The 24765-nt window shown below is 41.7% G+C and overlaps 1 protein-coding gene across 8 annotated transcripts in view; it reads left to right on the top strand.

Moving 5' to 3' along the window:
* Hydin (HYDIN axonemal central pair apparatus protein) overlaps positions 1–24765 on the top strand; it is a 410895-nt gene that overhangs the window by 240871 nt on the left and 145259 nt on the right. For all 8 annotated transcript variants that reach the window (XR_015448741.1, XR_015448747.1, XM_087204682.1 and 5 more), the window contains one exon: positions 5908–6221. Coding sequence is in view for 6 of the 8 variants with exons in the window: in XM_087204682.1 (XP_087060808.1) it covers positions 5908–6221 (314 nt within the window). In the remaining 2 variants the exon portion in view is untranslated. The remainder of the gene's footprint in view (positions 1–5907; positions 6222–24765) is intronic.

Here is a 24765-nt window from a genome sequence, read left to right as displayed (position 1 = left end):
GACTTTAAATGTCCATACCCTTGGACCTTACAATCCCACACCTAGGAATTTATTCTACAGATATAGATATAGTATACAAGTTGAGATATATAGATATAGATATCTTGATTAAAACAACAAAAGCTCGAGAACCAATACCCTTCAACAGGGTAAATGAAAGCAGAATTATGCAATGGAATAAGATTCCACTTTTTAAAAGGATGAAGGAAGAGCACACCTGTGGTCTCAGCACTCTGGGAGGCTAAAGCAGGAAGATTGCAAGTTTGAGCCAAGCCTGGGCAGCTTACGGAGACCCTGTCTTAAAATAAAAATTTTTGAAAGGGCTGGGATGTAGCTCAGTGTGAAGGCCCTCAGTTCAATCACCAATACCAGGAGAAAGAAAAAAAAAAAAAAGAATGAGGCTCTTCCATATGCAGTAATACCAAATGATTTCCCAGTGAGAAGAGTGAGATACAGAACATTGTGCACAGCATGCTATCTTGTACATAAAAAATAAAACCAACAGATGTGATTTATAGCCATTGAATGGATCTACAAAGATAGACAAGACACCAGTGACCTTGGTTACCTCACAGGAAGGAAATCAATTGGTTTGGTCAAGAGCTAGGAAGATGGGCACAAGATGATTTGATTTTCATTATCTATTCAAAATACAAACTGAATATTTTTAAAATATTTTTTAAAATAAGGCCACACTCGGTCCAGAACAAAATAATGTAGACTATTCAAAACTGAGATATATCATAGTGAAGTCATTGGACTTACTGATAACCAAGGAACTCTGTGGCATCTAAGAAGAGGTCCATCAGAGATAGATTTCATAGTAACATCAGCTTTCTCTGCAATAACTTCATACCAGATGACAACAAAGCACTCTGAGATAAAGCGTGACCCAAGAATTTTATAACCTGCCAAAGCATCCTTTGAGAATAAAGGTAACAGATAGGGACTCTTAGGAGCAACGACTCATTGAATGAGCATTCATATGCCCTTGTCCAAAAGCAAGCTCAGTTTGCCAATAAAATACAGCTGTCCAGAAGCATCAGATGAAGCACTCAAGGATGAAAACACTGTGAAGACAATGACTAGGGAGCCCTCCACCTATATAGCTGAGATTACACAATTCTGGGGGCTGGGATTTCAGAGCAGAATGTTTTAAACTGCTACTTTTTAAAATTCACTACAGCCAATATTTTGGAGGTAGGCAGAGCATAGAAGTGCTGATTTCATCCCTTTTATAATTGAGTATCCACAAAAACTGCTTAATCTGTAATCATCTTTTTATTTATTGGGAAGGGATAATAGTAACAATTAACATTTATATACCACATACTATCCTGAAACACTATATATATACATATATATGTGTATATATATATATGTGTGTGTGTATATATATATATATATATATATATTCGTTCCATCCACTTAAGAAGAGATGGTACTATTATTAGAGATGGAAAAACTGAAGTCCAATACTTTGTCCAAGGTCATACAAGGAGTGCTCAAAATATATGATAAATGTTTAAATTTTTTAAAAATTATTATAGTAAAAGACATATTGCCACTACTCTTCTTCAAAATAGTCCCTTTTGCTTCAAACACATCCCACTTTCTGAAACAGTTCTGGAAGTCCTCTTTCAGGAGTGTCCTTAAGAGATATGATCAAAAATACAGTGAATTCTGCTGTCAAGTCCCATCTGATGGAAAAGCAGGCTTGAAGGAACATTATAGTATGTTCTTATCCGTCTTACTCACCAGATCTGACACCATGCAGCTTCTGGCTCTTCTCCAAAGTCAAAATGATTATGAAAGTTAAAAGTTTTTAATCAATTCAGGACATTGATTGAGCCATAACAGTTCAACTAAAGAAACTAAAGAGGATTTCCAGAGCTGCTTCAGAAAGTTACAAGAACCATGGGTTAAGTGTGTTTAAATAGAAGGGGAGTATGGGGGAGGAAATTAATGGCACTGTGTCTTTTATTGTAATAAAATTTTAAATTTAGATATTCACCATATTTTTTATCACACCTGATACAACTAGTAACGAGGAGAACCACAATTGAGGTGGAAGCAGACTGGACCCAGAGTTTGTAAACTTGAGATGTAATATCTCTTGATATCAGAAAATGAACAGACATCCCCTGCTCCTAGGTAGGAAGGATTAATAGAGTGAAAATGGCCATACTTCCAAAACTGCTATATAGATTTAATGCAATTCCAATTGAGATCCCAGCACCATACTTCATGGACCTTGAGAAAACAATCAAAAAATTCATTTGGAGGAAGAAGAGACCCAGAATAGCAAAAGCAATTCTAGGTAACAGAGACATGGCAGGGAGTATCACAATCCCCAACCTGCAACTATACTACAAAGCTACTGTGATAAAAACAGCATGGTACTGGCAAAGAAACAGACCTTAGGACTAGTAGAACAGATTAGAAGATGCAGAAACAACTCGAGACACACTCAGCCTACTCATCTTTGACAAAGGAGCCAAACACCCTCACTGGAGGAAAGATAGCCTCTTTAATAAATGGAGCTGGAAAAATGGGGTTTCAACTTGCCAAAGATTAAAACTAGACCTAAATCTCTCACCATGCACTAAACTAAAATCAAAATGGATTAAAGATCTAAATATTAAAACAGAAACGCTGAACCAGCTGGAACAGAGGTTAAGTAGAACTCTTGAAGACATTGGTGTAAGAAAAGATTTTATGAACAAAACCTGAGTTGCCCATGAACTAGCACAACCAACAAGTGGGATCTCTTCTTATTTAAAAGCTTCTGCACAGCAAGAGAAACCACCAGCAGTGTGAAGAAACAACCCACAATGTGGGAAAAAATCTTCACCTGCTGTTCCTCAGAAAAAGGTCTACTATCTTGAATCTATAAAGAACTTAAAAAGATCAGACCCCCCAAATTTAAAGACCCAATCCGAAAATGGGCATCTGAAATAAACAGACATTTCTCAGACAAAGAAGTAGAAATAGCAAATAAATACATGAAAAAATGTTCAACATCACTGGTCATTCAAGAGATGCAAATGAAAACAATGCTGAGATTCCACCTCACTCCAGAAAGAATGGTTGCTATCATGAAATCAACCAATAACAAATGCTGGCGGGGCTGTGGGGAAAGAGGAACCCTGCTCCACTGCTGGTGGGAGTGTAGACTGGTGCAAGCACTGTGGAAATCAGTATGGAGATACCTCAAAGAACTAGGACTGGAAGTCCCATTTGACCCTGCTATTCCCCTGCTGAGGATCTTCCCCAAAGAATTAAAAGAATCATACCACAGTGATATATGTGTGTCCATGTTCATAGTAGCACAGGTTGTGATAGCTAAAACTTGGAAACAGCCCAAATGCCCATCAACTGGAGACTGGATAAAGAAAATGTGGTTTTTTAATAAAATGGAGTACTACTCAGCCATAAAAAATGAGAAATTAGAGACATTTATAGCTAAGTGGATGCACATTGAGGTGATACTCTTAAGTGAAATAACTAGGACACACATGTATAAATACCAAATAGTTTCTCTAGTGTGAGAAACTGAAAGTGTAAATAAGGACTAAAATGTATAATTGGTAATGTGAAATAGGAAGAAAAGGGGCAAAGGGGAAAGAAGTGGGAGGGCTAGGGGAAAGGATAGAAGGGAATGGGATTAATATGAGAAAATGGAAAAATAGGAACAAAATTTTTGTAAATAGGGAGGAATGGAGGGGTTGAAAGGAGGGCTGAGCAAGGGTGAAAAATAAGAACCAAGAGAAACTATGTAAAGGTGCAAATTTCCAATGATGAATGTCATTATATTGTATACCTAAAATGTACCAATGATTAGAATGAATAATCTATAATGCAAAATAGGAAGAAAAGGTCCAAAGGGGTAGGGGTAGTGGGAGGGGCAGTGGAAAGGAAAGAAGGGAAAGGAAAAATGCTGAGAAATTGAAAAAATGGAAATAAAGTCTTTGTAAATAGGGAAGGGTGGAGGGCATGAAGGGAGGGCTAGGAATGGGGAAAAAGTAAGAACCAAGATGCATTATGTAAAGGTACAATTCCCAATGAGAAATGTAATTGTGTTTTATACCTACAATGTACCAATAAAAGAATTTAACAAGAAAAAAGAAGTAATATCTCTTGCACACAAAAAATTTCTTCAGTTTTTTTGAAACTCAAAACCTGTATTTAATAAAATAGTATAGTCTAGTTCCATTTTTATAAATTCTATTATTCCTTCATCATGTCTGGACTAACAGTTACCAAATATCTGAGAAATAATATGTAGGGAAATTTTGGGTAGACGTCTAAATTAATTTTGTATATATATATATATATATATATACATTTTGCAGATGTGTATCATTTCTACCAAACAACAAAGTCATTCCACCAGAGAAAAAAATATTGTAGGCCAATCTTCAAAGATACTTAAACACCAAATATTACAATACCAAGCACATAGATATCACAGTCTACAAGGATGGGGTCCAAATTGTGTTTATCCATGTGAGCCAGTGGTAAGATCAACATACAGGTTGTCAGCATGACTTTCAGATGAGACAAGGTAGACTGAACCCCCCACTGTTAAGTCAGGTGATTGGCTTTATCACCTGAAGCCATCTAATCATGTCACTGAAGTGCACAGGTGACTACCTGAACTGTTTCCGCCCAACGGAGAGGTGGGGCCTCTATAAACACTGATTCCTACATGCATTCTTCCTCATGCTTCTGAGTACTGGCTGCAAAACCAGGAGGTGCCTTTTGTTGCCAGTCAAATGTGGGAACTGAGCAATGCCTAAAAAAGCCAATGCAGGGCCAGCTTTTCTATGGGAAGGTATTATTGCAGGCAGAGACATCAAGGAACATGTAGGGATTTGAATCAAAGAAAAGAGCAAATAAAATCTACAGAAGGAACTCTGCTTCTCTGGAATGTCATTTCAAATCGAATAGAAAACTGTGGAAAATGAACAATGCTGTGCTTAACAGTCAGGATTGCAAACATTGGAAAGAAATTAAATTACCTAATTTGTCCCTTTCTGGGTCACTCTGGACAGTGTCCTCCCCTCCCCCAGTGCTATAGCTTTTTAAATTTTTCTTAAGCAAAGAACATTCCCTCTTGTCTAGCAGGAACATTTCACAACCTAATTTCTTTTCTGTTCGGAATATTTAACACTAGCTATTCATTGTAGGTAGACTTGGCCTCTTACAATTCCCTCAATTCTTATAACCCTACAACTGTTACCAAAATCTTTTCTTTCAAATAATTCCCTCCAGATTTTCCTTGCTTTCATTTTCGACTAACAAAATATATACCTTCATCTATATATGACTATCTACATTCACATGTGCTTGTGGTCTTGGCCTGTTGTCTGTCACTCTAATACCTGAGATTGAGTAATATATAAAGAGAAGAAGTTTATTTGGCTTCACAGTTCTAGAGGCTGGGAAATCTAAGATCATAACACCATAGCAACCTCATACTGCTTCAACTCACAGTGGAAAGCAGGTGGGCAAGTGGGCATGTGTGGGAAAGACAGGACAGGGGCAACCTTGCTTTGTAACAACCACTCTCGTGGTAACTAATCTAGTCCCATGGGAGCAAGAACTCACTCCTCTGAGAAAAGCACTAATCTATTCTCAGGGTTCCATCCCCATGAACTGAACACCTCCCACGAGGCCCCACCTCCCAACACCTCTATGATGACAATCAAATTTCAACTTGAGTTTTGGAGGGGGCAGTCATACCACTAGCTATTTAAGTATGCACAAGCACATGTGTGTGAATATATATGCATTTGTGCATATATGTACATAGATACAAGTAACTTTGGTTGTCTGGTTTCATGTACCAGGTTGAAAATTCATAGTACAAAAATTGGTAATTCCTCACTGTCTTATTTGTAGCCTATTAAACTGGAGATTAATGAAGCAAAAAATCTGCTAGTCAAGTTTGACCCTTCCTACAAAAATGATTTGAACAACTGGGTGGCAGAAGAAGACCTAGAGATTAAGTATGTGGAACACCCGCAAGTGGACAGCCTGAACCTGCACGGGGAAGTATATTACCCCAACCTCAGCTTTGAGACAATGGAGGTGGATTTTGGCTGCATCTTGAATGATACCGAGGTCGTCCGCTACCTTATGATCACCAACTCCAGCCCCCTGCTTGTGAAGTTCCACTGGTTCTTCCTTGTGGATCACGAGGAAATTCAGAGAAGGTACAGAAATCCCATAGACCTCTGCTGTTCATTCATTTTCTCTTTCAGGCTTTGTGCTGCGTTTCCTGTGTTCTTCATATGGTCTTTCATTCATTTTCTTATTTCTGACAACTAAATAATGACAGAAGTAATAAGCATCCTAAGATCCCAAGCTGAAAAAGTAAATATATCTTTGAAGGCCCCAGTCACCTCCAGATTAACAGAGCCATATCCATGGGCCTGCTTTCATTTTGAATCTAGCAGTCAAACAATCACTAGAAATTTTTTACTAAAAGTCTTGTAGAGCTTTTAACTTATTATTTTATTGTGGTAACATAAGATCTACCCTCTTATTAAACTTTAAATGTATAATCCAGTTCCTATCCATTATAGGTACAATGTCATACAGTAAGTCTATAGAACTTATTTTACTTAACTGAAACTTTATGCCCATTTTCGGTACCCATTTTCCTCCACCCCCAGTGACTATGACCATCATTCCAACCTTTGATCTATGAATTTGACTATTTTAGTACTTTAGATAATATTTAGTATTACAGATAACTCGTATGAGTAGAACCAGACAGTACCTGCCTTTAAGTAACTGTCTTATTTCTCTGGGCATAACATCCTCATATTTTACCCATGTTGTCACATATTGCAGAATTTCCTTCTGTTTAAGGCTGAATAATATTCTATCCTGTTGTGTGTAAATGCCACATTTTATTTATCCATTCATATGTTGATGAAAAATTAGGTTGTTTCATGTTCTTGGCCATTGTGGATATTGCTATAATGAACATGGCATTACTAATGTCTCTTTGACATCTTGATTTTAATTCTTTTGGATAAATACCCAGAAGTGGAATTTCAGGATCATACAATAGCTCCGTTTTTAATTTTCGAGGAACCTTTATACTGTTTTCTATAGTGACCGCGCCATTTCACCTTCCCAGCAGCAGTTTTCCCACACCCTCACCAACACTGACTGTCTTATTTTTTATAACAGCCATCCTAACAAGTATGAGATGATACCTCATTGTGGTTTTGATTTGCATTTCCCTGATGATATTGACAATCAACATTTTTAATATACCTGTTAGCTATTTGCGTGTATTCTTTAGAGAAATGTCTATTAGGTCTTTAGCCCTTTTTTGGGGGGGAGGGTACCGGGGATCAAACTCGGGACCTTGCGCTTGTGAGGCAGGTGGTGGAACCATTGAGCTAAATCCCCAGCCCCTTTAGCCCATTTTTAATTGGGTAATGAGTTTCTGACTTTGGGGGAGGCTGCTATTGAGTTGTAGGAGTTCCTTACATATTTTGGAGATAACCCCTTATCAGACACATGGTTTGCAAATTTTTTTTCCCATTCCCATAGGTCACCTTTTCATTCTGCTGATCATTTTCTTTGCTATGCAGAATCTTTTTAGTTTAATGTAATTCCACTTATTTAGTTTTGTTTTTGTTGCCTGTAGAGTTTTCTTAGTAAGCATTTCAAACCCTGATTATGGATTGAGTAGGACTATACATTGAGCGTGTGCCCTACATTGAATATTTATGCTCTGATCTATATTTGTCATATGTATAGCCATACACAGTTACAGAATAGTGGCAGGCAGTAAGCACCACATTGTTTTTTCTCAATTGGCAACCAGGACTGGTAGGATTCTGTATATTTCCTTCGTGGATGTTTTGACAGCTCAGTTTTTAGCATGGGCATGTTGAACGGCCATTCTTAACTGAGGAGACCTCATATTGTTTCCTCAGTGGCTTGTCAGTGCTTCCTGTACAGAATCCTCATCTTGTTTGTGACAGCCACCCTTTTCTTTCTTGTGCTTGTTACCACGGTAACAATGACTTGTTCTGGATGTCATCCGTAGACATCTAATGATGACCCAGCGTAGCATTGAAACTGGCAGCCAGTCCTGGGCCTGAGCATCGGAGCCTGCTCATTAAGTGCCATGGACTGCTTGGGTTTGTAATGAAATTCTGTAGATAGTGAACATTTAAAATAATTATGGAAAAAATTGGCCAACCTGACCTAATGCTCTTTGAATACCAGATTTTGTGAAATTATTCTGTTGTAACATAGCTAAATGAGTTTATTTCGTCTTGGAGCAAGGACATCCTTTTTTATTTCTGAGAGGACATTTCCATAATTAAAATAATGACATTATGAAAATGTACTTGGCCAATGGTGAAGATGATGCGCTCGATTTTTTATTGATTTAAGCATTTATTTGACCATTTTTCTTTTCATCATTATCTTCCTATCATTTGATATTGAGTCTCTGCTTCTAAGTCATTTGTCCATTCATTCAATCAATCAGAGTCATTCAGAAAATATTTGATAAGTGGCTTTTGTGGACCAGATATCATGTGAGAAACAAGGGATGTAGAAGTGAATGGTACGTGATCCCTGTCCTTAGGCCCGTGCGGGAAGCAGATGTGGAAACCAGGGTGGCTATGTTATAATGCCAGGTCCTCAGGAAGGAGATGACTGCCCACAGGAGGAGTCATGGCTACATGTTCCAGATGAGGGGCAGGGAAGCATTCTACATAATGGGAACAGCATGTACATGTTAGATTTCATGAATTTATATTCTTGCAAGTTACAGGAAACCTAAACCTATGCAAAAATTAAAAGGAAAGGAAAGTCATTGGTTCCCACAGCTCAAAAGCCCGGATTCATTCTGGCTTCTGCCCTGGATTAAAGCAGATTCAAACAGTAGTGTCATCAGAACCGGGCTCTCTGTCTTTTGGTTCTTCTTGCCTTTGTGTGTTGACCTTATTCTCAGGCCAGCTTTTTCTAGTCACTGAATAGCCACCAACTCTCCTGGGGCCATGTCCTTCCACACTTTGAACCATTGGGACAGAACATCAGCTCTACATTCCCAAATTTCCAGGAGATTCACTCTTATAGGGCCAATTTACATTTCCTGTCCATACCCCTAGTCAGGAGAGTGATACACTAGTCATTGTTGCCCTGGCCTCATACTAACAGATGGACCTCTGGACCACTGAGACAGAAGGAGGTGGGAGTGGGGTAAATCTCCAAAGAGAAATCTGACATAGGAGAGAAAAATGATGTGTATGTACCCCAGTGTCAGCAGAGAGAACTGGGACTTCCCTAGGCTGGAAGATATTCAGGAGATGAGTCTGGAGAGGTGTGTTGGCAGGAGTGTGAGGGAGCCCTGGTGTCCCACAAGGAACTTAGGCTCTTTGTTGCAGGGAGTGGTGAGACTTGTGATCAAGAGAATGGCAGTGTCAGGGTTCTTCCAGAAGATAACTCTTAGCAGCACTCAGCACGGATGACCATCACATTCCTTTCTTGATTTGGAGGGCACTGCATTCTCCTGCTTTTTCTACTATTCCCCAACTACACTTTCTCTCTGCCAGGAAGAACTGAACTGGAGTATTGGGCTTCACCCCAATACTTCAGCCTTCACCTCAGGCCCTCTTCTCTTTCTAACAATTGACTCCCCATGTTTCAGTCAGCCTCTGTGGCTGAGGCCACCAAATGCACATCTCAACCTAGATCCCACTCTAAGAGTTTGAGACCGTGGAATTCTTGACATCTTCTTTTAGATGTCTTTGGGTGACCCATGTCCAACGTGCCCCACATAAACTCTAGTTCTCCTCCTGCTACTTCCTGCCCATCCCTGCCTCTCCTCCAGGGCACCCTGCCCCAGTAAATAACATTACTATTCTCCTGAGAGGTATCAGACTTCTCCCTTCCCTCACACCACTCACCCCACCAAGTCCATCACCCAGGTCTACCTATTAGAAACCCCATTCCCATTTCCATTGCTCTTACCTTGTTTCAAGCCACCATCATTGTTACCTGGATGATTATGACAGCCCTAACTGGGCTCTCTGCTTCCACACATGCACCCTGATCCCTTCTTCACTCAGGAGCCAAGTGCTGAGCATGTGGCCACCTTTGAATAATTATCCATACTTCTCAGAATCCAGTACAAAATATCACAATATTCTATAAGGTTTAGCATTTGCTGGTGCCCGAATTCCTCTCCAGTTTCTTCCTATTGATTCTCCCCAACCATACACCCAGTGGCCTTCTTTATGTTTATCTAACATGCTGGCTTCTCCCTGTACTCCCCGGTCCAACTGCCCCTCTCTCCTGGAAACTCTTCCCCACTCCTACCCAGCTCCCTCCTGCTCCCCCCTCTAATAGCTCAGCTTCAACATCCTTCCCCCAGAAGCCTTTTCTGAGACCTTGCTCAAGCCAGAGTCTGGCCACAGACATTGGTGTCCCCACCTCCTTGGCGACGCACATGATACCTGTACTTATGTCTCAGTGTCCATTTTCCAAGCAGGCTCTAACTCCTATGAGGCCAGTGGGCAGTCTGCCCTGTCAGCTTTAGAGCCCCCAGGCCTAAAACGATCCTTAGCATAGACAAGAACTTCAAAGGGTGATTTTTAGTTAATCAAATGCTCTCTCCTGGGTGTTTGTAGAGAGATCGAGATGGTTTCATAATTGGTTGAAGATTCTTTCCTGTCAGCTTGCAGGCGCCTGCCAAATGGAAAGGTTCAAGGCATAAATGTCACCTACAATAGACCAAAAAAAATGCCACCTGCCCTCCAAACAGACTGTCTGTGCAGACCATCAGAAAAACATTAAAAACACTGGCTAAATGTCATTTTTATCAGATATATCAACACTAACCTTTCTTTTTCAATTAGAATTCTTAAGTCTCATGGTTAGTACAAGAAACAAAAGCATAAGAGAGAGTTTTATTTTTCTTTTATTAGGCAAGAATGAGGATGCACAGATACTCTCAATATTTCTGCCACAACACCCATTCACCTGCTGGGGTGCGTGCATGCATGCGTATGTGCATGTGTGCATCCGTGCACGTGTGTGCAGGCATGTGTGTGCGATTTTGTAAGCTATTCTCTCTCATTCGATAATACATTTTTTCCAAGTTGGCGCTTATGTCACATATAAAAATAAGGACGTAAAATGGCAAGCATGCTAAATAAGTACTCAAAAGGGGGAAAGCCAGCCATTGCCTTAAGGATAGACTGATCCACTTGGGTTACATCCACCGCAGGACTCTTGATATACGATGGTAGACGACGGTCTGACCTCCGTCACTCATACACGTAATGAGGACACTGGTGTGAAGCATAAGGCTGAATGTGGCTGCTGATGTAGCTGTCACTGCAGAGACTGAGCCTTCCATTTGAGAGGCACTGAGTCATGCCTGCACTCAAACCAGCCCTTAGTGTGAAGAGGCCAGAAGAGAGAAGCAGCCCGGGGAGCCAAGTGGCCCTGGCTGGGCTGCTGTCTCTACCCTAACCCACCTGCAAAACTGAGACAGTGCTAGAGCTCAGAGTGGGCAGCCAAGTGTTCTCCACAGGCCACCTTGGTTTTTCATTTCCAAATGAGTTTATAAAGAACCAAATACAAGGACCTCAGGGATCAAGGGACCATGATGTCCTCATATTAGTTTTCTGTGACAAGCACCAGCCATACAGGGTTGACTGGAAAGGATGAGAAGGGACTGTAAGAGCCAGCAGGAAGCCTCACTGCTGGATGCTTCAGCCTGTGTCTTCATCTTCGCTCCTGTTGCTTCACAAGTTGCAGTTTACTAAGATATAATCTATTTGTGGTGGGTAAGGTCCTGAGCTGTGAAGTCACACATGGCTGATTGGAGTCCAAGCTCTGTCCTCCTGGTCATGTGACCATGAATGCTGATTTTACTCACCTATAAAATGGAGAAACTGTAGGGGCCTTTAAGAATTACTAGGATTAAACCAAGTATGTCTATAAAGAGCACATGCCCCCAAGATACGCCAAGCACTGCCAAATCGGTGTCTGTTTTTTGGTTTTCCGAGGGTCCCTTGATTCTCCCCCAAGTTCTGGCACTGTAGGGCTCATTAACGATACCCTCAAGCTCCCTTTCTTTCCGATAAAGTGTAGCAAATGCTTTTCTTATACTATGCTGTGTTCATCAAAGCCAAAACCAGGCCTTAGCTAATCACAGGCAGGATGTGGCACATGGGCGTCTCGGGAGGGCCAGGGCCAGGGGTCCCTCCACTCCCTCTGCTCCCTCCAGAAGCTCTAGGGAAAATCTCTTTCCTTGCCTTTTCCAACTCCTAGAGCTGCATTCCTTTGCTCGTGAGCCCTTCTCCATCTTCAAAGCCCATGAATAGTGTTCTCCAATCAGCCTCTCCCTACCCACCTTGAGGTCAGCCAGCCCCTCCTCCATTCTCTCTAGTGTTATCCTCTGCTTCTCTCTGATAAGGAAAGCTGTCATTGTATCAGTTGGCTCGAGAAGATGATCCAGGATACATTTCCTTCTGTAGAGGCTTCATTTACTCTCACCTGAAAAGTTCCCTTTGCCATGGAAGGTAATATTCCAGGATCCAGGGATTCAAATGTGGAAATCTTGAGGATGTCCATAATCAACCCCACCCCTAGACTCCTGGCTCCACCAGCACTGAGTTAATTTACCCTCTTTATTCTCTTCCAGTCCGTGACAGCTTTGACACTTGATCTACTATTAATAAAAGTAAAAGCAAAAGGCAGCCTCACTCTAACTAAAATTCGGAATTTGTTGGCTCAGGTAACTGAAAACAATCTAGAAGTAGGCTTCAGGCACAGCTGGCTCCAGGGCTGAGACAATGTCACCTGTCCCTGGTGTCTCCCCTTCCATCTCTTGGCTCTGCTCTCTGCCATGCAGCTCTATTCTCATCCAGGTTCTCCACACATGGCTCAGGATAACTCAGCAGCTCCAGCTCTGTATATGCCAGGCTCAAGTCTAGGAAAGAGATAGAGGCTTTTTCCCTGAAGAAAGTCCTGGAAAATGTTTTGCTCTAACTCACTGGCTCTGGTTGATTCCTGTGTCACTCAACTGTGAGCTGGAGAACTCAATGCCATCCTTGAGTCAGGATGAAAATTAGAGACAGGCTGGTTCCTAAGGGGATCTGGGAGGCACCTGAGCACAGAAAGGGAGGAGGGAGTCCAGGCAGCAAGGAACAAAGATGCCCACCCTAAGGACTGCTGAAGCCCATGGTATTTCCCTTGCTAGTCCTAAGCCAGAGAGATGGGACATCTAGTTATGGAATTAGGTCTTTGAGGGGCAAGATCACCTTAACAGTATCCCAGAGAAATGATAAGCTGCTATCCCCCTCAGACACTGGAAAAGCAGCTCACAATGAGACTTCACTCCCAGCATAGCTCTGTCACCATGGAGCCCAGAGCACCAGCTGTATAGACACCTTCATGTTTTCTGGTTCTGCAGCTTTTGATCCTTTGTATGAAAGATAACACACTTGCTTTCAAGGCCTTAGGGCAAGACCACCAATATAGTGTGAAGAATTCACATCTTTATTATGAGAAAAAGCTCTTTTAACAGCTTTCCAGAGGAGCACAAAGGAAATGTCTCAGGTAGGAAATATTTCCTGTAGACAGCTGTATGAAGTCAAGTCCTCAGCATGGAGATGGTGGGAGCAATGAGAAGGCTCCACAGTTTTGACCAAGAGCAATAACTATAATCAAGTAGTTATCATGTGCCAGGCACCATTCTACCTCCATTACATGTCCCCTGGCAACCTGGAGAGCAATGGTGAAGATTCCCCACCTTGAAACAGAGGCTGGGCACCTGAGCTCACACAGCCAGCCCAAGTCTCCATTTCTGCATTGACCCCAAAGCCCCTCCCTTAACCACTGTCTTCTACCCGCATATTGTATCACACCACATTGTCCTATATATTTTATTACTGTTTGTGCATTTTTCATTTAAATGAATCTTCCATGACTACACTATCCAGACACTGCACCTCGTGCTGTGGGATTTTAAAGATAAATAAGCCCCATCCCAGTCTACGGGAATTGATGAGCCAGCAGGTGCCTGCTCACTTGTGGGGCACAAGGAGATGGATCAGCACTTACTGTGTACCAGGAGTTTCCAAAAATGGCTTTGCTCTGCCTCCCCCGTAGCCTTGTTCCCACAGCACTTATTTAGAAAATTACTGTTGTTATTGTGATTTTACAAAAGGGGGAGGGAGACACAGAGAAGTACCCAGAAAAAGCATGGAAGGAAGGAAGGAAGGAAAAAGAGAAAGGAAAGCGGAAGGGAAAGGAAGGGAAAGAGGGAGAGAGTGAGGGAGGAAAGAAGGGAAAGAGGGGCAGAAGAGTGGGAGAGAAAGAGTAAGAGAGTAGGGGAGAAGGAAAGAGAGAAATTAAGTAGGAAGCAGTGTTTACCCAGCGTGAGTTTATAAACTAGATGAGACAAGAGGCTCATAAAACCCACAGCTAGTTTGTTCCGCCATTTGCAGGCAGCACGTTGCCCTCTACTTCTCCACATTGCAAATATCACACAGTGAAGGAACTGGTGGGACTTTCACAGGGTGTCCTGGGTTGGGACAGGTGGTCAGGTGGCCCAAAGAGTGAGAAGAGTCCCACTGGCCCTGAGGGCTGGGAGAGGAGCTTCTGAGTAGTGGCTCCCAGTCCTGACCATGAGTCCACGGTCCTGCAGCTGTGCTTCCTGGTGGGGACCTCCCATCCTGAGGCTGGGCCTTAAAGGACCTTCTAGCCATAACCATATCCCAGCTACTGTGATGGCCACTGGTTCCTGCTTTGGGCAAGAACTGAGGATTTGCCTTGACCTGGGCTGATGGCACATGCAGTCAGAATCCTCAGATGTCCCTGAGTGTGTGTACCAAGTAGGGCCCACCAGAAGGCACAGTGGCAGCAGAACCTACTTCCTGCTCCTCTTTGCTCACTGACCCTCTCTTTGGGGGCCACAAGTCCATCGCCAGAGAGCCAAAAGTCCTGTAGTTGCAACCATGGACTGAGTACAATGTCACGGTGGAATTGTCACCATGCCTTAGGGTTCCATTCACATGTTTACATCAATCAGCTGCTAACAGATCATCCTTGAAAGAGGGCCAGGAAGAGCCCTGGGAAAAGGCATCCTGCCTCCACTCAGGAAGGCTTGACTGACACCATCCTGCTGGCTGTTGGCAGGTTTGGAAATTCAAGGTTCCCTCCCACCTCCATCTCATAGGAGCTGGATTGTTATTCCTTCAGGGTATCACGGCTGCGGCTTGATTCACTGCTACCAAGAGAACAGCAATTCTTGATGGAAAACAAGATGAGATCCAAGGGGTTATTTTGCTTCTTGAGAAAGAATACCACTTATTTAAGTAGGTTTGAAATATATGTAGAATATAATTGTAATTAAATGTAATATGTTTCCTGTGATATATTGTATAAATTAAGATTTACTACATAGCAAATGTTTTTTAAATAAATGTAATTTAAACGCTCGTGCATATCATTTAACTCGGCATGTTCAGACCATAGCAGAGGCCTTCTTTATGTAAATCACCTCAGCACAGAGATGCTGGGTGAAGGAGGGGGCAGAGGAGTCTTCCTTCCTTCTCTCTCTCTCAGCATTTCCTGGGTTTCTTCCAGGAATCATTGGAGCTGGGGCTCAGTCAATTCCAAATTACTGTTTAAGCTTTACATTAAGTCAAATCACAAAGCAGTGTTGAAATTCCCATTCTTACTTAGGAACTCATTTAGGTATACTGGATGAGTCATTGGGCTGCCATCATAGACTGTATGGCTTAAACAACAGGCATTTATTTTCTCCATTCTGAAAGTAGGAAGGAGAGACCCAGATACCAGCATGGCCAGGTTCTGGTGAAGGCTCCCTTCCCGCCTCATAGACAGCCACCTTGTGCTCACCTGGCAGGAGAGAGAGAGAGCACTCTGGTGTCTTTTTTAGGAGCACTAATCTCATGAGGACCCCACCCTTATTACCTTATCTCAACCTAATCATCTCCAAAGGCTCCATCTCCAAATATATCACACTGAGGATTAGGGTTTCAACATATGAATTAGAAGACCCGGCACAAGTCAGCTCATAGCAACACATTAAATTCTAAAAGAAATCAGTTACCTTGTATCTAACTCTTTCAACTCCCAGGAAAAATCTTGTGTTGTTTCTTCCACCATGCTTCTGGGCACTGACCAGCCCTGGGCTGTTGCAGGCAATGTACTGGACACATAATAAACTCTCAATGCATGTTAGCTGTTCCTTTATTTGTTTTCTGTCATAGAAAATTACCAAAAGTTTAGTAACTTAAAACAACACAAATTGATCACCTTACAGTTGTCAAGGTCAGAAGTCTACCATGAGCCTCCCTGGCCAAGAGTAGGGTATTGGCAGGGTTGCCTTCTTTCGAAGACTGAGAGGATCCATTTCCTTGCTGGCATCTTGGGGCTGTCAGCATTCCTTGACTCGAAACTCCTCCCAGTCATCAAAGGCAGCAACACAGTGTCTCTCTGACCCTGCTTCTGTCGTCATCATCATACCTTTCTCTGATGCTTCCTCTGCTGCCTTTTCCACTTTTAAGGACTCTGTGCATTGGACCCACTTGGGTAATGCAGGACAATCCCCCCCTCTGAATTCTCTTAACTTAATCAGATCTACCAAACCTTTTGCCATGGAAGTTAGCATAGTCACATGTTCCAGGGATTGGGGCATGGGCGTCTTTGGGAACGCCGCCATTCTGCCTACCACAGTTACTGATGCTGGCTGTTGGGGTTGTTGGAAACATAGTGCACCAGCATGTTTGTGCTCTGAATAGAGTTGTAAAAAGTTAATGCCCGTCACATAGTAAATAGTTGAAAATGGTAACGTTTGTGGTAGTGTGGTGGTGGTGGCCTTAGTGTTTCCCCAGTTGCTCTGAAAGAGTGCATATGTGCAAAAAAATAAAAATTAAAAAAATTTGAAAAAAAAAAAAAGAGTGCATATGTGCAAAACACATCCTGGGTGCTGAGGAACAAAGGGGTAGCCTGTGCAGCCCTGATACTTTCCTGCACTTGGAAAGCAAGGGCTTCATGTGCAGTTGGCCCTTCCTTCCAGAATTTCATGTGGGAAACCACAGCACCAGCCAGAGACCACATTTTTAAGCCTTTTGTTTTGAATTTTTAAACATTGGGAGAAAACCATGTTGGCCTCTTTTAAAAATCAAGTAGGCCTAAGTAAAGAACAACAAGTTGAGGAAGTCCTTGGGTTCACTTCAGGAGGACTTGGAAAGAGAAATTGACAAGTAAGGTCCTAAATGTACACAGCTAGATGCGCAAGGCTCTGGACCACCAAGGACCTTTGTAACTTAAGGAAACTGCCTTCTGGGAGGTATTGCAGAGGAAGATGGATGGGACTTCCCAAGGGCCTGGGTGGGTTAGGAAAGGGCACACTAAGGCTGCCACCTGGGTTTTTGGTTGAAGCAACTAGATACAGTAGTTGAAAAGGAGTGGTGGAAGGAGAATGAAGGTCTGTGACTGGAAAAGATCATGATAAGGCTCCATGACTAGCTAACACCCCACCTCCCCATGGTGTAAGAATTAATGTAGAAAATAGAAACTTGAGTTCCTTCAGCATGAGGCATGGTGAGTAGGAAGGTGCTTTGTGGCACCAGATTGACAATAGGAATGGTCCCCGGTAAACAGGACTCCAGGGGTGCGTATGATGATATTTTCACACAAATTCATAAATCTCTGTCATACAGCTTAGCTCCTCATGACACAGTATAGCCATGTGCCCCTATCCCCATCTGTTTGGTTAAGAATTTCTGAAAGAAACCGGAAGGAGGGTGGAAACCTGAGTCCTGCTCGGCCCCATGTGACACGTGAGAAGTTTGGTGGCTCAGTGGTCTTGTCTCCTCAGTCTTGGCCCTTTTCACTTTTCAGAAGAGGAGCTAGGGATGTCAGGAGAATGTGTTTTTGGTGTTAACATTCGGTGGTTCTAAGAAGATCAAGAATGGAGCTTCTATTTAAAGGGTAGGTAAAATTAGAGGGCTCAGCAAGGAGACCAAGAAAAAACATGGTAAGAGAGTCAGAAGAAAGCAGCACATAAACCAAGAAGAAGAAATTTCTTTAAAGGGGAGAGAGAAACCATTCCCAATTCCAATAATGTGGTGAGTCAAAATGCCAATTTAAATATGTATTTTCTTCTTTTGTTTTGTTTTATTTTTAAAGCAGAGACGAGCTGACAAGATTTCTCAAAGAAAATGTTCCTAGGAATCTGAGTGTGAAAGCTTTAAACAACAGAAATTTGTTTTCTCACAGATCTGGAGGCTAGAAGCCTGAGATCAAAGTGTGGGAACAGCTGATTCCTTCTGAGGGCCATGAGGGAAGGACCTGTTCCAGGCCATTCTCTTGACTTGTAAATGGCCATCTTCTGACTGGGTGTTCACGTCATCTCCCTCCATACACTCTCTGACCACATTCCTCCTCTTAGAAGAACACCAGTCATATCGGGTTAGGGTCTACCCAGATGGCCTCTTCTTAACTTAATTACCTCTGAAAAGACTATCTGCAAACACATGCGCTGAGAAACTGAGGGTAAAGGCTTCAACACAGGAATTGTGGAAGACCAATTTAGCCCACAGCAGTGTTTAATTTAAAATTTTTTTAATCATATATTGGAAAAAACACTTGAAAAATAAAAAGGCCATGGTGGCAGAAGCCAATCAGTCAGGGAGAATGGGAACAATGTGGCTGGAAAGTTCTGTGATGCAGCCCAAGTAGGGCACTGTAAGCCATACTGAGGAGCTGGATGTTTTCCAAAATGTGATGCAAAGCCCTGGGAGGGTTTTAAGTAAGAGAGTGATGTGAGCTGCCAGGAACTGCTCAGCAGAAACAAACATCCTTAGACCACACAATTGCTGGAGGTAGTTCTCAACAGACCCTCAGCAAAGGTGACTCCACTGGCTACACTGGAGGAAGAAGGGAAATTATCCCAGATGGAAAGTCTGAGAGGAAACAGAGATTTATGAACCAAGAAAATGGTATGCTTATGCATAAACTTCAGCTACCACAAACTAATAAAATAATAATCCACAAATTTTGAGATTAATGTCAATATAGAATGAAAATGTTATTGAGGGCAGAAGGGGAGGAATTAAAGGTTATATGGAATTACTCAAGAAGAGGAAAAAGATAAATTTTACATAGTAAGTTTAGTTAAAGAAATGAAATAAAAATACATGAAAGAGGAAAGATAAAATGGAGAAAGACCCAAAAGAAATCAACAAGTTGGGGAGAAAGGTGACATGGAAAAGATACATGGAAAGAGTAAAACACATAAAAGTACAAAATAAGATGATATAAACTTAAATGTATTAGCAGTTGAACTCAACATAAATGAAAATGAGTTATGAAAAGACTGTATTTCTGGGCTTTACTCACAATATTCTATTTTTTAAAGACCTCACCTGAAAAATAAAGACAGAATGAAATCTGAAAGTAGAAAATGGAAAGGATATAGCAGGAAGATGCAAAGGGAAATACTAGATAAAATGAAAGAAGAGTTCCATTTCTATTCAGTGATTTATTAAAGATCCTATCTAGCGGAGAAAGATACAAAAATAAATAAAAGGAACTAGATTTGGAAAGGAAGAAATAAAATGATCATTTTATAATTATCTGCATAGAAAACATAAAATAATCTACAGACAAGTTATTAGAACTAGTAGACAATTTAATGAAGATGGATTGATATAAAATTATAATCAGTTGCATATCTGTGTAGCACAAATAGAAAATAGAACACAACAAAAAACTTCTTCATAATGCATCTTCCAAAAAATTCAAAATATGTCTATATAAAATAATTTTACTAAAAGTCACTAAAGGAAACCTTAATAAAGGGTGATACACATTTTTTCATTGATTTAAAAGACTCAATTTAGTAAAGATATCATTTCTTCCCACAATGATCTATAGCTATCATGAAGTTCCAATCAAAATCCTGACAGGTTGATCCTAAAATTTATATGAAAGTGGACGGAGTGAGAGTAGCCAAGCCACTCCAAAATGTAAAAATATAATAATGTTAAAACACATCTGTGTACAGAGAGGCAAACAGAATGAAGGAACAGCACAGAGAGTCCAGAAAACAGACCCACAAATGTATGGGAACATCACAAAATTGAAACTGTTGAATGAAAGAAAAGGATGACCTACCCCGTAAATGACGCAGGAACGATGTTATCTGTATAAAAAATTAAAAATAATCTCTCAACCTCCATTATATAAGAAATTAATTCCATATGGGTTAAAGATGTAAACGTGAAAGTCAAAATTTTTCAAATTGGAAGAAAATATTGGATGAGCCAGGGATTCGGCTCATTGGTTGCCTGCCTGCCTGGCAAGCGCAAGGTCCTAAATTCAATCCCCAGTACCAAAAGAAAAAAAAAAGAAGAAGAAGAAGAAAATATCAGGTAATGTCTTGATGATCTCTGAGTAAGGAAGAATTTCTTAAACAAGATACAAAAAGCACAAAACCATAATGAAACTATTCATATTTTCCGAATTAAACTTGAGAGCTTCTATTCATCAAAAGATACCAGAAAAAGATTGAAAAGACACATCACAAACTGAGAGAAATTTTTAGCCTATAAAGTATCTCCAAATGATTAGTGTACACAATATATAAATAATGACTTTGCAGGAAAAGACATAATTGGATTTTAAAATGAGAGAACATGATGAGCAGCTATTTCACAGAAAAAGAAATATGAGTGACCAATAAAGAAGAAAAAGATGTTCTACTTCATTAGTAATCTTGAAAATGGAAATTAAAACAACAACTAGGCACTATTATGTACCCACCAGATTGGATAAAATTAAATAGGACCATACCAAGTGTTGCTGGAGATGTTAGTTTAGACTGACGCCAGCGTCACTCTGGAAAACAACCAGTGAAGTTGATTGGGAACACGCCCAAGGCCCTGCCCATCCCCCTGGCCTGTCTGGTTTTGCTTCATCTTTCTTCAGCCCTGCCTGTCCCTTCTCGGTACCCTCTCTGTACCTCAGGTTTTGTTCAGCAGGGCTTCCTAGATTGACCCTTCCTCCCAGCTCTCTCCACCCCGCCCTCATCCCACCCAAATTGTCCCTCCAGGATCCTCCCAGCACTGGGCCCGGTGGCTTTCTGCCCTCTGCTCTCCCTTGGCTGCAGCCCATCAGGGATGGCTTTTCTTCAGGCCCAGCTTTCATCAGCTTATTTCCTTCCTTCTGATTCAAGAAGAAGAGGAGCCCTCCACATTTTGTAAAATTTATGAGTGTTTTCAAATATATAGAAAGCAGCCTCTGCTGCTTTTCAAGGCCGAACTTCCTGCCTGCTCCTCTCTATCAATAATTTTCTCTCGCCCTGATCTCATGGAGCTTCCTGTCCCTTTCTCAGCACTGTGTCCCTCTGGGGAGCTTCAGTGTAGATTCTGGTCCTGTCCTCCACTACTCACACACACTGCAGCAAAACCCTTTCTGGGAAACCACTTCCAAGGGCAAGGTCCAGAGTGTCCTGTTTTTCTTATCAAGGCAACAACCAGGATGGGTCCCTCCTCTTCCAACCTTCCTGAGCCTTTCTGTTCCTGTGCCCCACTTTGCTCTCCCAACACCGTGTCTTAGAAAGCCTTTCTCTAAATCTTCTATGTGAATCACCAACTTTGTAACAGGCAACCCCTGCTCTGCCCCCAACTCAATTCAAACTGCCTTTGGGGCCCCTCGCTTAACTGAACCTGCCTCTCCACAAGGTCAGTACTGATCCCATTAGCCAGGGGAGCCCCTTTCTTACTCCATATGTTCCTTGACACCACTCTGGTTTGTGTGTGAAATTACATGATATGTGCAAAAATGTAGATAACATGTCTGCATAATAAATAATAAATATGAGCGTCCACATCTCATTGTCCTGTTACAAATATGCAATTATTAGTAAACTGAAGTCCCCTATGACAGAAAACATAGGCTGCCTTATCCTCCCTTCCCTGATGTCCCAGAGCCCTCTCATGGTCCTTCAGGCTTCCTGTAGCCACGCCACCAAGAATCTCCACTCCTGCTGTGACAGATCAACTACTTCATCTCACCAGGGGGTTAGATTAACCTCAGAAGCTGAGAGGGCTGTAAAGCATCTGTCACATCTGAGTTTCCAAAGAAGTACCCTGCCTTTGGCCTCAAACCTGCACCTCAAACCTTTGACCTCAAACCTGCAAGTGACTCAAGGCCAATCACAGGGAGACCTACAGAGCAGGTAGGCCATTAGCTCCTTTATATTGAACTTAAAACTTATCCCCATGTCAAGCCCCATATCATCTGCTTCTATTTGCAATTCAGTTTAGACCAATTTCCTGAGATATCACATCTGTTGGGCTATAGATAAATTAGTGGGGATGTTTCTCACTTCAGTTTTGAGTGTTATAAAAATTCTGTCCTGCTTTTATGTTACTATAGAGGAAATCTAGTCACCTTATTATAGATTCTTTCTTTTTAAGACATTTTCCCGCTGTCTCTAATATCAGTGGAAAGCATCTGCCTTTTAGAGATTCAGTGCAGACTAAGATGGCTTCTAAAAAAAATCTGAAAATTATCAATGCAGATCTGAACTGAGTCAGGGTTATGTCTGCTCGGTTCATTTAGTGATATGATTCATAAAGAGTTAGTTTGATTTATCTATGCACTGGTATTAATTAAAATTCCCCCAAAGCAAGCTCCATCTATGAGAGGCCAGACAGTCAAGAAATTGACTTTAAAAAACATCCTATTATGAAGGTATTTCTCGAGAGCTTTGAAGCTGATCAGATTGTGAGGGAGATTTCACAGCTTACCTGTTTGGTGGCCTTTCCAAGATCATGTAGCAGTGGGGACACCTTCTGGAGCTTGATAGAAGTGGCCATTTCACACAGAAATCCCTCCAGAGGACTTCAGGGTAGATTCTAATCAAAATCCTCTAGTTCTTGCCTTGCAGCAAAATCTCTCCTGGGAAATCACTTGAAGGGCAAGGTCCATGATGTCTTGTTGGTTTTGTGTCTTTTTTTTCCAGACAACAATCAGGATGGCGTCTTCTTCCAAGAAAAGGTTCTAGATGATATATTGTATGTTCCTTGCGTTGTGGGTTCCGGTCACATTTGACATAAAAAGGCCTACTTTAGATTTGCTGCCATGGGCATGACATGGCATGAAGTAACCCAGGAAAGCCCTCCCCTGTTGATCAGGTAGATTCTCTGGCAAAGTTGTTAAGGGCTTGAGCTTTGACATCAGACTAACTTAGCTCAGCCACTACTTGCTCTCTGAGCCTGGGCTGTCATCTGAAGACTGAGGATAATTATAATATCCCATTGTGAAGGTAAATTAGCAGCGCTTATCAAGTGCCCAGTACATAGTAGAGAATAAGTGGTAAATATGGTTGGCTGCTCTTGCTTCCTTGGGCTTCTACCTGACACTCTTCCTTTAGTGCCTTTTTTTTGGTGGCCTTCTCAGCACCATCTTCCAGTCAGGAGCCCTCAGCCTTCAGTGCACATTAGAATCATGTCGGGAGCTTTGAAGTAGACTGATGCCCAGTAAATCAGAATCTCTGTGGTTGGGCCTCAGGCATCCATCTTCCGCAAGATTCCACAGGTGATCCCAAAGGACAAACAGCAGCAAGAGCCACTATTCTAGAAAATCCAATCGCAGCTCCTTCTGAATATCTTCAATATCCCCTAGGGTCTGATTATTCAAGTTTCAGCTCCTCAATTATCTCTCATCAACTTCACCTTAGCACAAGCAGCCAGTTGGAGCACAGTGATGTCAGAGAGTAGGGGCAGGCTGCTTTCCATAATGGGCTGATGTGTGTCATGTGGCACAGCTAGAATGGAAGGGGAAGGCCTGACCATCCCCCTCTGTTTCCACATGTCATTTGCTTCCCAGTGTGAGGAGGTCAGCAAGTGCAAGATCACAAACCTGAACAATAAGTGTGGAAACATGGGGGGGATTTTGTGTTTGTGCCCAGGGAGCTCAGGAATTTGCTCACGTGTAGTACAGTTTAAAGCAGTGCTTATAGTCTGCTCCATTTATAAACAGGAATTGGGGCCTCCCTATCTGGAGCAGGTTTGTAATCTGCGGATTCAGAAGGAAGAAATGGCTGGTTGGTTTACAAAATGAGAGAATCTGAGAGGAAGAAGAGGAAAGTGCAAAACCACCTAATGGCACCAGATTAAAAAGTTGATGTTTGCATCACATTTTCTAATGCCTCACTGGCTGAAGAAGTCAAGTCAAGCCCAGATTCAGGGTCTGAAGAAAATACTCTACCTGCTGATGGGAGGAAAGGCAAAGTTGCAATGCAAAGGGTCATGATCACAGGAATTGGAAGGTTATTGACACCATCTTAAGATCACATGATATAACCTGTGGACAAAGTAAGATCTTTATAACACTTTTTAATACAGAACATTAACTACAGGAGTTTTGACTAGAATTATTCATTCATTCAACAAATATTGAGCATCAGTTTGAAGCTTGGTATGGTAACAAGTGGTGAGGGGGCATCCATGGCTCCTGCCTCTACTGATGAGCAAATTATAACCTAAGATCGCCCTTCACACAGGTCTGGGGATCAGAGAAAATGTCTCATTGAAGGTAACAACTAAAGCCTGGGCTTAATGTTTAAGTAGATGTTAACTGGACAAAAAGGATGGAGAGGGTATTTTAGACCAAGGGAGGCTGTATTCCAAGGCCTGTGGATGAGAAACAACCTTCTTGGGG

The sequence above is a fragment of the Heterocephalus glaber genome, unplaced genomic scaffold, assembly GCF_053883595.1.
Source record: "Heterocephalus glaber isolate CG9 unplaced genomic scaffold, H.glaber_assembly_v1.0 deba00000071, whole genome shotgun sequence".
NCBI lineage: Eukaryota > Metazoa > Chordata > Mammalia > Rodentia > Bathyergidae > Heterocephalus > Heterocephalus glaber.
Note: the sequence above shows the minus strand (reverse complement) of the source record. Positions and strands in the feature narration are given on the sequence as shown.